Below are 12,371 nucleotides of genomic sequence, written 5' to 3'. Positions count from 1 at the left end.
CTCGCACCAACCCAACATCTTCCCATGAGCCCACGCCGGGCTCTCCAAAGTTTGTTTTCAGCAAGATAATGCGACTAAAAACGCAGATGAAAATCATAATTTCAAATTCATGCATTATCTTTCTAAGTGTATTATGTTGTTTGAAAAACGCAGACAAGGATATTGTCTGTGCATAATGCAAAGACAAAAAAAAAGACTGTAACCGATAAATGGCTGATAATATAATAAAGTTTTACACTATTATATTTAAATAAAAAAAGAAGGACATTTCACAATGCTTTAAGCGAATTTAAGCATCGCAACATTGTGAGATAATTTTGAGAGTTGCAAAAGATTAAATTTAACAATATAATGATTTAATTATTTGTTTAAATTTAAATGTTACTTTAAACGAGTGTAAGATGATGCCAGTAGCAGTATAAATGTGAAAAAAAGGGAAAAGAGCAAGAACAATTAAATATCGATTGAAAATGAATAAATAAAAAATGTCTAAAGTTAGCCAACTGGCATGGTAACGATATATTGTGCATCCCTAATAAAAATTAAATACACCGCAAAATGTATTATTTGTGTATTACTCTACACCACTTTAACAGAACACATCATGAAAAAGAATTTCCTTGCCGTTTCAAAAATAAAAACATTCAAAAGTTCGATGAACTATATAGACGTACTAAGCTGCAAAAATGGATCAACCTGAAACTGACACTGTATTAAGTTTGACAACCATGAGCACATAACCACTCGCAAGTACAAATAAACGAGGGCTGTCAATTTAACAAGTCAGTGCGATTTAATAAAATATGAATCATATCCATAAGAAATTCAAGCTTGAAGGAGCCGTTCACACAGGACGGGTTCCTGCATTCAAATTTAGGGATCTCTAGACGCATTTTACAAAGCTGATGTACTTTTTACTCGACACGGCATCTAAAAAAAGCTTGTGCTGCCTCGAAACATGAACTCTCATTGTAAATGAATGATTTCTGCCTGCTGCAAACTGCTGTCAGTGTTAAAAGGGTCGGAGAGAGTGTAGAAAATGGTCATGAAATACTAAATTATGACTTTTTGGTGCACTACATGTAGTCAAAAGTGTAGAAAATGGCCCCTTTAAGGACAAAGGTGCATTTGATCTTACTTGTGTTTACTTTAAGCTCAAGCAAATGGATACATTAACCTCAAATCCTGCCACCCTGCAGATCCCAACTGTTTTCTTTCAGCCCAAACGGAAGACATTTCTATCAGAGAGCTGTCAGACCCCTGCTGAGACATACGAAGCACGGCGGCCGTTACCAAGACCACCCCAGAATAACAAAGGACAAAAATCAAATCTCAGCATAATACAATTTACTGATGGAAGCAAACGTAACATGCTGCATCTGTTTCTTACTACACTACACTGATTTTTCAACGGCTTTTGAACACGTCAAAATTGCTCTGTGATGTGATCACCAGTTGACGAGCTGAATGCATTTGTCTCCCCTCCGCAGAAAAAAACAGCTTTGCTTGTTGAAAGAACTGACAGTCTTTGTCTGTTAGTGGTTTCAGCGAAAAAGCTAATATTTTGTGTTCTTTGCAGTGGTTATCAGGCATAACAATGCTAAATTTCCTCTCGGTTTGGTGTTGGTGGATTATGCAAACATATTTATTCATGGAAAAGGTGATTTTTGGTTTAAATTCGAGTCGAATCAGACCTCCTTATGCACTGAAATAAACACACAATCGAAGTGAAAAATGCCTACATTGCGAATGCTCTTTCCTTGAGCTCCATGAACTCTTATTTCAATGCACTGCCATCTGAAACTGATCTTTTTATGTATGAAATATGAGGCATGAAATGCCGATGCTTATCTTCATTTACGTTGAAATTTAAGACATAAAAACATAAAAAAGCATTCTTACATGGAGAAAAAAAAAACAGCTCCGCAACCTAGACATAAACCCTCACAAATCAGTGATTAAGCACTTTAAATGTAAATGTCACAGAGCAGGATCAGAATTCACAAAGCTCATATTCATTATCGATTCACCACTGCAGAATCACGGGTATTAAAGTTTCCTCATGCCACACTAAAGCAACAAAAGGCTGATGGAGCTCAAACTCAAACAAACTTGAGCCACCGATTACACTTCACCTCACAGCAGCAATGTGGAAAATGACCTCTATTTGGAGTTTATATAGTGATACTATTTTATTAAAATTTTAGTAATTGCACAAAACTGGGGATATTTCCTCTCTTTCCCTTGTTTTCTAAGAACGTGTGTATGCATGTGTGAGCATCCCCTAAATTTACAAACCCTGAATGTCCTTAAAAGTTAAACTTTTAATGCAAATAATGCAACAAATAATTAAATTCAAAAGGTTTTCTTTTAGGGTCTGGATTAGTGTGTACCAAGTGAAGTCTAAACTGAATATGAGGAATTTTATCTTATTTTCTGGAATTGTGCAAATGTGAACGTATTTAAGCAAGGTAAATATGCAAAGCAGAACTAAGTGTTCTACACTCTTGTCGGTAGCTGAGGCATAACAGAATAAAGGATTTTAAAAAAGAATGCTACGGATGGCAATTTATGTAATTTCATGAATGATAGGGGTGACCATAGAAATCTGATTCCATGTTGGTCTAGACCGCAGTGTTGAGCTTTAATTAAAAACGATAGAAGGTATATCGTCATTTAAATGTGTGTGTGTGGAGTTTATGGTCATCAAGACCTGCTGAGTGCATCCAGATTATTTTAAGGGCTCGGAGAGTGTTGTTTCATGTTCTTATCAGTGCTATTTAATTAGCTAAGGGCTGGAGATAACTTGCACATTCCTGAACTCTGACGGACTGAAACCCACTTACCACACGACTGAGAACCGCATGCCACAAATGCACAGTGACTCACACATATGCAAACACAAAAACAAAAGCCTAAACCGAGGGAACTTCTGGGGGCGATAATGGTAAACAATCAGCGGCCTGCTATAGCTGATACAACGGCAGATTTGTACTTTTTGCATTTTAACCCTTTTAAATATAGCAGCTAATAAAAAAACACTGCATAAATGCAATCTGGTCAACTCCAAAAAACTGATGCTTTCATTTGCTTAAAAATACAACTGAAACGATAATATTGTGAAATATTACAGTTTGATATTTTTAAATGTAATTTATTCCTCTGATGGAAAAGCTGAATTCTGGTGCTCAATAACAGTTCTTAATATTAAAGTTGAAAGCAGCTGTGCATCTCAATCATTTTTCGGAAAATGGTACATTTATTTATGATTCCTTAATGAATTGAAAGTTCAAAAGGAACAGCTTTTATTTGAATTAGGTTTATTTCAAAGTCTTAACTTTTGCTTTTGATCAATTTAATATGTCCTTGCTGAAAAAAATTAGGTTTAAAACAGGAAGAGAGATTACTGTTCATTAACTTTAACAGTAGTTCACATGAAACCACTTAGACACAATGTGTTGACAAAGGATGGGTCCTTGTGATCAAAAACAGCTATGGAAAGCAGGAAAATAAAAATCCAGAGGACACAAAACCCCATTTTTTCAAACTGAACTACTTTTCTCTGATTCATGATACTTTGTAGGTCTTACAGGCACATTACAACAAAATGTTGCAATACTGAAAATAATTATGTTCTATTTACCAATTTATTGGCAAATCATTTATCGGCAAGTAACATATTGTGTACCTCTACACAAAATGTGTCTACTGGGTGGTCTTCTGCTGTGGTCCGGTCGAGTAGCTCCAGGGAGCTGATGGGCCCAGAGGCCGCTGACTCCTCAGCCCAACATAAAAAGACTCATCAAGCTCCAAACACTCAGATGATTAAAAATGAACGTCACTAAAAATAACCTTCCCTTTGTTTGGAAGAGAAGGAGGGGAGGGCACAGGGAGAAAGGATAACTCCCAACTCACTTTTCATGTTTTCTCTCGCTTTCTCTCAGCTCTCGGTTTTCATGTTCGAACTGAGCCACGGGGGAATTAACCAGTTCTGATTCTTTTGAAAGTTTGTGGATAAAGTGGCCCGTTCAGTATATGCACGTCTTTGCATTGGCAGATCGGAAGTGTGTGGGTCTACCATTCAAAGCATTTTACTGCATTTCTATCCATTCCGTAGATTGCATCTGAGCCTATTAATAAGACATCAGTTAAAACCAGGATGTCCATAATTTATCTAGTTTATAAAAACAGATACATGCTCTCATCACTGTCTGTTTACTTTTCTTCATTGGGTTTCTTGACAATCTGTTGTTCATGATTCACATATAAGGTCTGTCAATTATCTACATTGTTCCTTTAGAAACAAATACTCATCTAACCTTCATGAGGATGGGAAGCAAGACAACTAAGGAAGAAAACGAGAGAGAGAAGAAGTTTTTCCAATAAATTGGATGACATCAAAACCCAAATCCTGTATAGCCTCAATCCATAGATGACATGCAGCGAAACAATCACTGTCATCATCATAAATGTTGTATTTTACAAGAGGTGCTGATGTTAACAGATGATGTAAAGCGCAATGCTTGTCTCTGTCATTCACTGAAAATACCACCCCCCCTTCCCTCTTGGTTCAGAACCATCATCGGATTAATCTTCAAACTGTAATTATGCTTTCCACACACAGCACACTATCATGCCAGGGCTTTGAAGGCATGCCAGAGACGCACCTTTGAAACCGAAAATTAAATGGGAGTGAAACAAGAGAAGGAGGTTTTCATCGTGAAGATGGCAGGTCCAGCTAAATAACACTGAAACTGAACACTCAAGTAGTCAAACTATGAAGTTTCAAGGGTTGCTGGTGTAAATTAATTAGATCCAAGTAATGTTGTGTCTACACATTAACATTAACATAATAGTGGATAGTATCTCTACATTTACATATTTTTATTTCGATATGCAGAGAAACAACAATTTGGATGTAGTGACGCCATCTGAAATGTACCATTTACATATTCAAAAATAAACGTTATGAACACTTATTTTAGATTTATCTTCTTAATATATAGCTCTATGAACAGGTTTTTTCCAACTTCCTGTTTTTTTTTTTTATGTATTTGCTTAGATACAAAAAAATAATAATATATATTACACAAAGACAACCCAAGTAAATACAAAATGGAGTTTTAAAATAATGATTTCATTTATTAAGGGAAAAATGCTGTCTAAAACTGCCTTGCACTACATGAAAAATGTATTGCCCTTAAATCTAATAACTGGTTGTGCCACCCTTTGCAGCAACAGCTGCAATCAAGCATTTGTGATAACTGGCAATGAGCCTTTCACGTCACTGTGGAGGAATTTTGGCCCACTATTCTTTGCAGAAGTGTTTTAATTCAGCCACACTGGAGGGTTTTTGAGCATGAATGGACTGTTTAAGATTATGCCACAGCAGCTCAATTGGATTTAGGTCCAGACTTTGATTTGGCCACTCCAAAACCTTAATTATGTTTTTCTTGAGCCATCCAGAGGTGGACTAGCTGGTGTGTTTGTGATCATTGTCCTGCAGCATTACCCAAGTGTGCTTGAGCTTGAGGTCACAAACTGACAGCCGGACATTCTCCTTCAGGATTTTCTGATAAGAGTGCAGAATTCATGGTTCCATCAATAATGTCGAGTCATCCAGTTCCTGAAGCTGCAAAGCAGCCCCAGACCATCACACTACCACCACCATGTTTGACTGCTGGTATGATGTCCTTTTTATGAAATGTGGTGTTGTTTTTATGCCAAATGTAATGGGACACACACCTTCCAAAAAGTTCAACTTTTGTCTCATTAGTCCACAAAATATTTCCCCAAAATTCTTGGGAATAATCAAGATTTTTTTGGCAAATGTAAGACGAGTCTTTGTGTTCTGTTTGGTCAGCAGTGGCGTTTGCCTTGGAACTCTCCCATGGATGCTGTTTTTTGCCCAGTCTCTTTCTTATTGTTGAATCATGAACACTTACCTTAATTGAGGCAAGTGAGGCCTGCAGTTCTTTAGATGTTATTTTGGGTTCTTTTATGACCTCCTGGATGAGTCGTTGTTGCACTCTTGGAGTAATTTTGGTAGGCCAGCCACTCCTGGGAAGGTCCACCACGGTTCCACGTTTTCTCCATTTGTGAATAATGGCTCTAACTGTGGTCCACTTGAGTCCCAAAGCTTTAGAAATGGCTTTATAACCCTTTACAGACTGATACATGTCAACTACCATTTTGTTTCTTATCGTTCTAGAATTTCTTTAGATCGCGGCATGGTGTGTTATGGATGCTCGACTTTGTCAGACAGGTTTTATTTAAGTGATTTCTTGACTCAACAGATCTGGTAGTAATCAGGCCTGAATGTGACTAGTGAAATTTAACTCAAAAAAACACTTTTTTACTTATTCACAGTTCTTTCATGATTTAACAGGAGGGAGCAATTAATTTTTCAAGGACCAGGTAGGTTCAGACAGCTTTTTTACCTTAATAAATGAAATCATCCTTACATTTACTTGCATTATCTTTGTGTAATATTTAAAAAACATTATAAAAAACAGGAAGGGGGCAAAAACCTTTTCATGGCACTGTATATATATATGGTTATATTTTACTATTATATATTTAATGGTACATTTCAGATGGCGTCACTACATCCAAATTGTACTTAGAGACATTAATTTTCTATGAGACCACAGCATACAGACATTTTCCATTGACAAAGTCAAATTTAAATGATTCAGTGATGATAATTCACACTGATTTCACTATTTTAAAGTTTATACTTGGGTAAAGTAATGCTATCCTTTGAATGGAGTTGAAAATAGAACAGCATGAAACCAATATAATGTAATATTAAGTAATACATTAAATAAATGTGACGAGACTGGACAAAAAAAAAAAAAAAAAAAAAAAAAAAAAAAAAAAATTAATGTACAAATTCAATTTCCAAACGCTCTAAAAATTTATCTAAAGCTGTTGAAATGTAAAATGCTTACAGTTTACATGCTGTCAAAAATAATGTACATGTCAGGGTCTATGAAAATGTGCTAGAGCTACATTTTACCTGCAAATCTATGATTATTAATGAGACTACACTGTTAGATTCGCCTACACACAAGTCTGGAAGTTACAGAACTCAAACATTTCAAAGTATCTGACTAATCTCCTTACTGTACATCAATAACTCTCACACTTGTATTTCCCCAAAAACACTGTAGAAGAAACCTCAGAGATAAAGCTGATACTATGAGCAATGAAAGAGCAACCTCTGAGCAATAAAATTATCCTCTGGGAAAGACACAGAGAGAGCAGTGACACAAAAGAATGAGGTAATGAATGAGGAGAGAAAAAAATAAGAAGATGAATAGGTGAAGGGAATGTGACAGAGAGAGAGAAAGACATTAACCCCGGAAAGGAAAAGTGCAAGAGAGAAAGTGTGTATAGAGGTAGTAATCCCTTCACATATGGCTTTGTTGCCTGTCTGATGATGGAGCAGTCCATATGATGAACTAATGGAGGGGTGTTGTGTAGAGGATTATCCTCCCACTCTCGCACCCCTGGAAACTGAGGTCAAGTGGTACAATTCCATTTTCAGTCCATTTAATACCACAATCAAAATCTCTCTTTTAACAATGTAACATTTTCCATGAGGTCTTATCTCTTCAAAAAAACACTCTCTCGCACACAAATGGTTAGGAGATGTGGGAGGGCCTTGCACTGTGAAGCACATTTACAAACCCTAAATCCATTCTTTTCACTAACAATGTTTAATCTTGCTCTGCTCTTGGTCCCTAGAAAGGCTCTATACAAGATCTTTCAGCAAAGGTGAACCAATCAATCAAAGATTCGCCAGAAAAAACCCACCGCGACTACAGTAAAATGGTCAAAAGTCTGAAGATCTGATGTAGGCTCTGTGCTCTGCTTGTCAGTTTTCCAAAGTATCTTTTCCTACCCTTAAAATGTTTTAATGTGAAACGCTTAACCCAGTTAAGAAAGCTTTTATCTGTCTCCAATTAGCAGCTGATTCATTAAATATTGAGGGAGCCATGAAGGATTCAATTTTTAATGTTCATTTGAGGCACAGAGTTGTACAACAACTTCCCCTGGAGCGATGCATAGAGACAGTCTATGTTCACCATTGATTACGCTCATTGAGGGGCCGAAATCCACTCCTTTCCTCCCACGCACCCCTCCATCCCATAACCTGTCTGACCCGTTTCAACGTCATTTTTTTCTCTCGACACAGGCTCTATGGATTTACTAATGGTTTTCTCCAGGCATGACTTAGTAAGACCTTTGAGTGTTGTCAGGTTAAACAAAAAAAAAAAAAACTAATAAAAAAAAAAAAAAACCCTGTAAATTATGCATCAATGCACTATATATATATATATATATATATAAACCTTTGTAATCATTACAGAAGTATTACTGTACTTTACTGTAACCAAACCCAATGTAAATATATTATCTGTAAATATTTGCTTTGTATTAGTTTTTCTTTTTCAACTGCTTACATTTTCAAAACTGCAAAATGCCTCACATCTCTTACAAAATCAAGCACTGCAATCAAAATATCCCAATCACATCTCAAAAGCATACATTTGCAAACACTTTTGCCATAGTTTTAATTTCTGTTAGATTTTTGTTACATAGGGAATAGTGTTGCGTTTTGCAAAAAGTGTTTTATGAAATTGAAACTTAGTCAATGGCCGAGAAAGTGTATGGTTTCGCAGATTTGGTGTGTGGTTCTGGTGTTTGAGTGTCATGTTTCAGAAATTGTGGCAAGTAAAGATTTTGTGTGTAAGTGGTTAATTTCAGAATTATTTCTTAAACACTTTTAAAAATAAATATTGTACTTTTTTTGTGTTACAAATATATTAAAATTCATAATTGAATGTTAACATTAACTCAAACAACCCTAAAAAATTACTAAATTGTCCACGGACCCTCTAGCACCCTCATGCAGCCCTCAAGATGTTCCTTTACGCCAGTTTGAAACCTCCTGACTTGTGGTTTATTATGTTATATTAACCGATTGCCAGGCAACCTTCAAAGCCTTGTTTCAATAAACTTGCATTCGGTCGTGTTTTCCATTTTTGTCATGTCATGATCCAATCAATTCTTGATGGAAAACATAATGTCCCAGACTACCATTTTTCTCTTATTGAACATTCAGTTTCATGCAATCAATACGTCAGATTATGAAAACAAATGACACATCAACACATTGCCGTAGGTTGCTATTCATAATGCTTTTTTATATTCATTAATATTCTGGCATCTCTGTGTGCATGATGAAATGTTAATTTGTCTTGTGGGCATATGTGTCAAATGTGTGTGTGTGTGTGTGAGAGAGTGAAAAGAGAGCCAGATGACCTAAGAGGGATGTGGCTGTCGGGTGTGAGTAAACACACTGACCTTTTCAGATATCAGAGGAACATTTATTTCATATGGATGAATGACTTTCTCTGTCACTTTTTCTGTGTGACTTTATCTGCACAAACCCCTCAATTCCTTCTCTCTACTTCAGGAGTTGAAACTCTGGCTCAGCATCCATTTAATCTTTATTTTTTTCTCTCTTTTAGCCAACCATGTTTATCTTTCCCGCCTCAGATCTATTTGTCTTCTCTAATTATATTTCTCTACCATCCGTCTGTCAGTGTGAAGCTCTGAAGTTCTCAGAGGCAGTGTCTTTTCTTTCTTTTTTTTAAACAAACCAACTGCCTAGTTGCCTAACCAGTATTTTTTCTTCCACTTATTCATTCATGTCCTTTTCAGGGTTGAGAGACGTCCTGATTCGGTCTCTTACCCAAGGTCTACACTCTTCATAATGTGGCTTCTCCATTCCTCTTGTTCAGAGAGCTTCCTCAGCACAGACAAAAATCAAAGGACCTATGCATGGGTTGCAGATTGTGTCACTGTGGGTAAAGCACAAATGCCTTATCTAGGGAGGGCATGCACACAACTCATAATCGGGAGGCAGCCAGCCAGAAAATACCCCAGTCTTTCTCAGTTGAGTGTGTCTGTCCAAACCGTTAACTAGACTGTGTCCCAGGCCAAAGTCACCCCTGTCCCAACTGGGGTTGAGTTTATATGTACATACTTTAGTTCCCACACTTCCTGAGGGATTTCCTTGATTTCTTAATTACTTTTCAAAGCTGGATAATGGCTTGATAATTAATTTTTTAAATAATTTTATAGAAAATATATGTGCAAAAACATCTAGACAAAGAAAAACTTCAGAACATGGAGCACAACTACACTTACAAAAAAAGTAAAAAAATAGAATAAAAATAAAAAACATACTGGAGTATGATTTACAAGAAAATATTTCTTTAGTCTTTTTACTTCAAAATTTCAAGTTTAATTCAATGTGTTAACTGAAGTTTCTTTGTAATTAATTGCGAAACGAACTAACAATTTCTGAGTTTCTTCAGTTTACAAATTTTTTTATTGACTATAAAAAAAAAAATCACACTTTTTAATTATATATATTTTTTTTATTTCCCATGAATTGGTTTACAATTAACTTGACTAAAAGAATCAAAATCTAAATGTAATTAGAATCATCTTTCTATGGTACGTACAACATTCTCTTCCAAGTTCCCACTAGTTTAATACTAGGATTACACGCATGAATGCAAACTGACTAATTTTACAATTTATTTGAAATTGTATTATTTACACTACCACAGAGATCTGAAGAAATAAGACTGAACGTTTTATATCTACCAGCAACATACCTTCTGTTCAGAGAGTTCCAGTATACTGGCTCCATGTTGGTCGCATCCACTGCTAAACTCTCCATCAGGAAGATTAAGAGAATTCCCAATCCACTGACCCAGTCCGAGAACCCCATAGCCACCCAGGCTCCCCTCGTCTGGACTCCCATGTTCCTCAAGACAAATGCCTGGGACCTAATAGAGACAAAAGACTGGCGGAGGGTTGAACTTCACTAGATCCCTCTGCTCTTGAGGAGATGGTGTGACCGCAACATCCACATCAGAAAGTCTCGGAGAACAAATCTCTGAATGTTTGTAAAAGAAAGCAGATTCAGAAACATCAACCTCCTTTGTTCCATTCAAAGGAGTCAATGACCTCAACTGAAAGTCCCAAGTAATTTTCAAATTTGAGAAGGCAAAGCCATATGGTTAATGTATGAATCTGATTTGGGATGGATTTCAAACAATATTATGATTGTACATGGGGTGAAGTTAAATGTTTCGAAGCGCACGCAGACTGATGCGGGGCGCCAGGTCCACTGCGGGTGATTTTTTAGAAATATTTCTCCATCAACCGCAGCATTAGCATTTCTGTCAGTGACTCGGAGTTGTATTTTTACTCCCGTTGAGAAAATTAACATCCACTCGGTAGAAATAGTTCAATATTTCAATGCACAAAGGTGTCAAAGATAGGTCGTACTTTTAACGCTGGTGAAGAACACGCATCTGGTGTCCAAAATGAGAGGTCCAGAACTTTTCGCTCATCTAATATCCAAATTATTCACGCAAATATGATGTTCCAGTCCTGAAACAACAGTGAGGATGTCCACCAGCACTTACTTACCCAATTAATTACAGTCCGACAAGAAAACAAGAAACAAAACCCGTTTAGGGCATTGTAAGTGGCAGTAATCGATAAAAGTCTACTGCAACAAATGCAGAAACGTTGGGGACAAGAAACGAGATATTCCTGTAGTCCATGGACACAACGCGTGCCGCTCGCGCTCTCCGTTTCTCTGCTGCTCTGCGAAGTCTGGCGCTTTGACTCGCGCGCCGGAAGCACTGTTGCCAGATCCCAGGAGAAACAAACAACCGATTCTGATCAAACAAGCCTAACCGAAATTGCCGAGCACTGTTTTTCATTTCTAAAGGTTTAGTAGTTATTTATTAATTATGGGGAAGTCACTGCATAGCTACCTCCGTAATTTCATTTATCAAGACATAAATATATAGATTAAATACAGTCTGGATTAAAAACAGCTAAATTACAAACTTCCACGATTCGTATTTTATTAAATAACAGATATTATATTTAAATAGTACATTTAAATTTTAAATAATACATAACTATTTTCAGTTGTTTATAATAAGCGAACATGGCAACAGCTGTGGTGCGCGCGCGCGCGTGCTGGTGACTGGCGGACCTGAGAGAGTTTGTAGATGCCGTCTTGAGAAAAGCTCCTATCTGAAGTATTTTTCAATACTGTTGAACTTAAATGTCACTGTAGCTTTACGGCCAACAAATCAAAATAACTAAAATGTAATCTGCGAAGACAATAGGTCTCGAGTCAAATTCAATTCAGTATTTCCAAGAAACATGGACTTTGCCTCAACTTTATTCAGGTAACAGTTAGCTCGAGGCACATCAGAACAAGGTTTGTGTAAGTTAAACCTTATGCCCTATTTCTAATC

The 12,371-nt window shown here is 36.6% G+C and overlaps 1 protein-coding gene across 1 annotated transcript in view; it reads right to left on the bottom strand.

The window, feature by feature from the left end:
• The window catches only part of efnb3a (ephrin-B3a), a 39,421-nt gene extending 27,059 nt beyond the window's left edge, over positions 1-12,362 (bottom strand). Inside the window, exon 1 of the mRNA XM_052567924.1 lies at positions 10,701-12,362. Within this exon, the coding sequence (XP_052423884.1) occupies positions 10,701-10,849 (149 nt within the window). The 5' untranslated portion in view covers positions 10,850-12,362. The remainder of the gene's footprint in view (positions 1-10,700) is intronic.
• Between the last annotated feature and the right edge of the window lie 9 nt (positions 12,363-12,371).

Source organism: Carassius gibelio, chromosome B10, assembly GCF_023724105.1.
Source record: "Carassius gibelio isolate Cgi1373 ecotype wild population from Czech Republic chromosome B10, carGib1.2-hapl.c, whole genome shotgun sequence".
NCBI classification, from domain to species: Eukaryota; Metazoa; Chordata; class Actinopteri; order Cypriniformes; family Cyprinidae; genus Carassius; species Carassius gibelio.
Note: the sequence above shows the minus strand (reverse complement) of the source record. Positions and strands in the feature narration are given on the sequence as shown.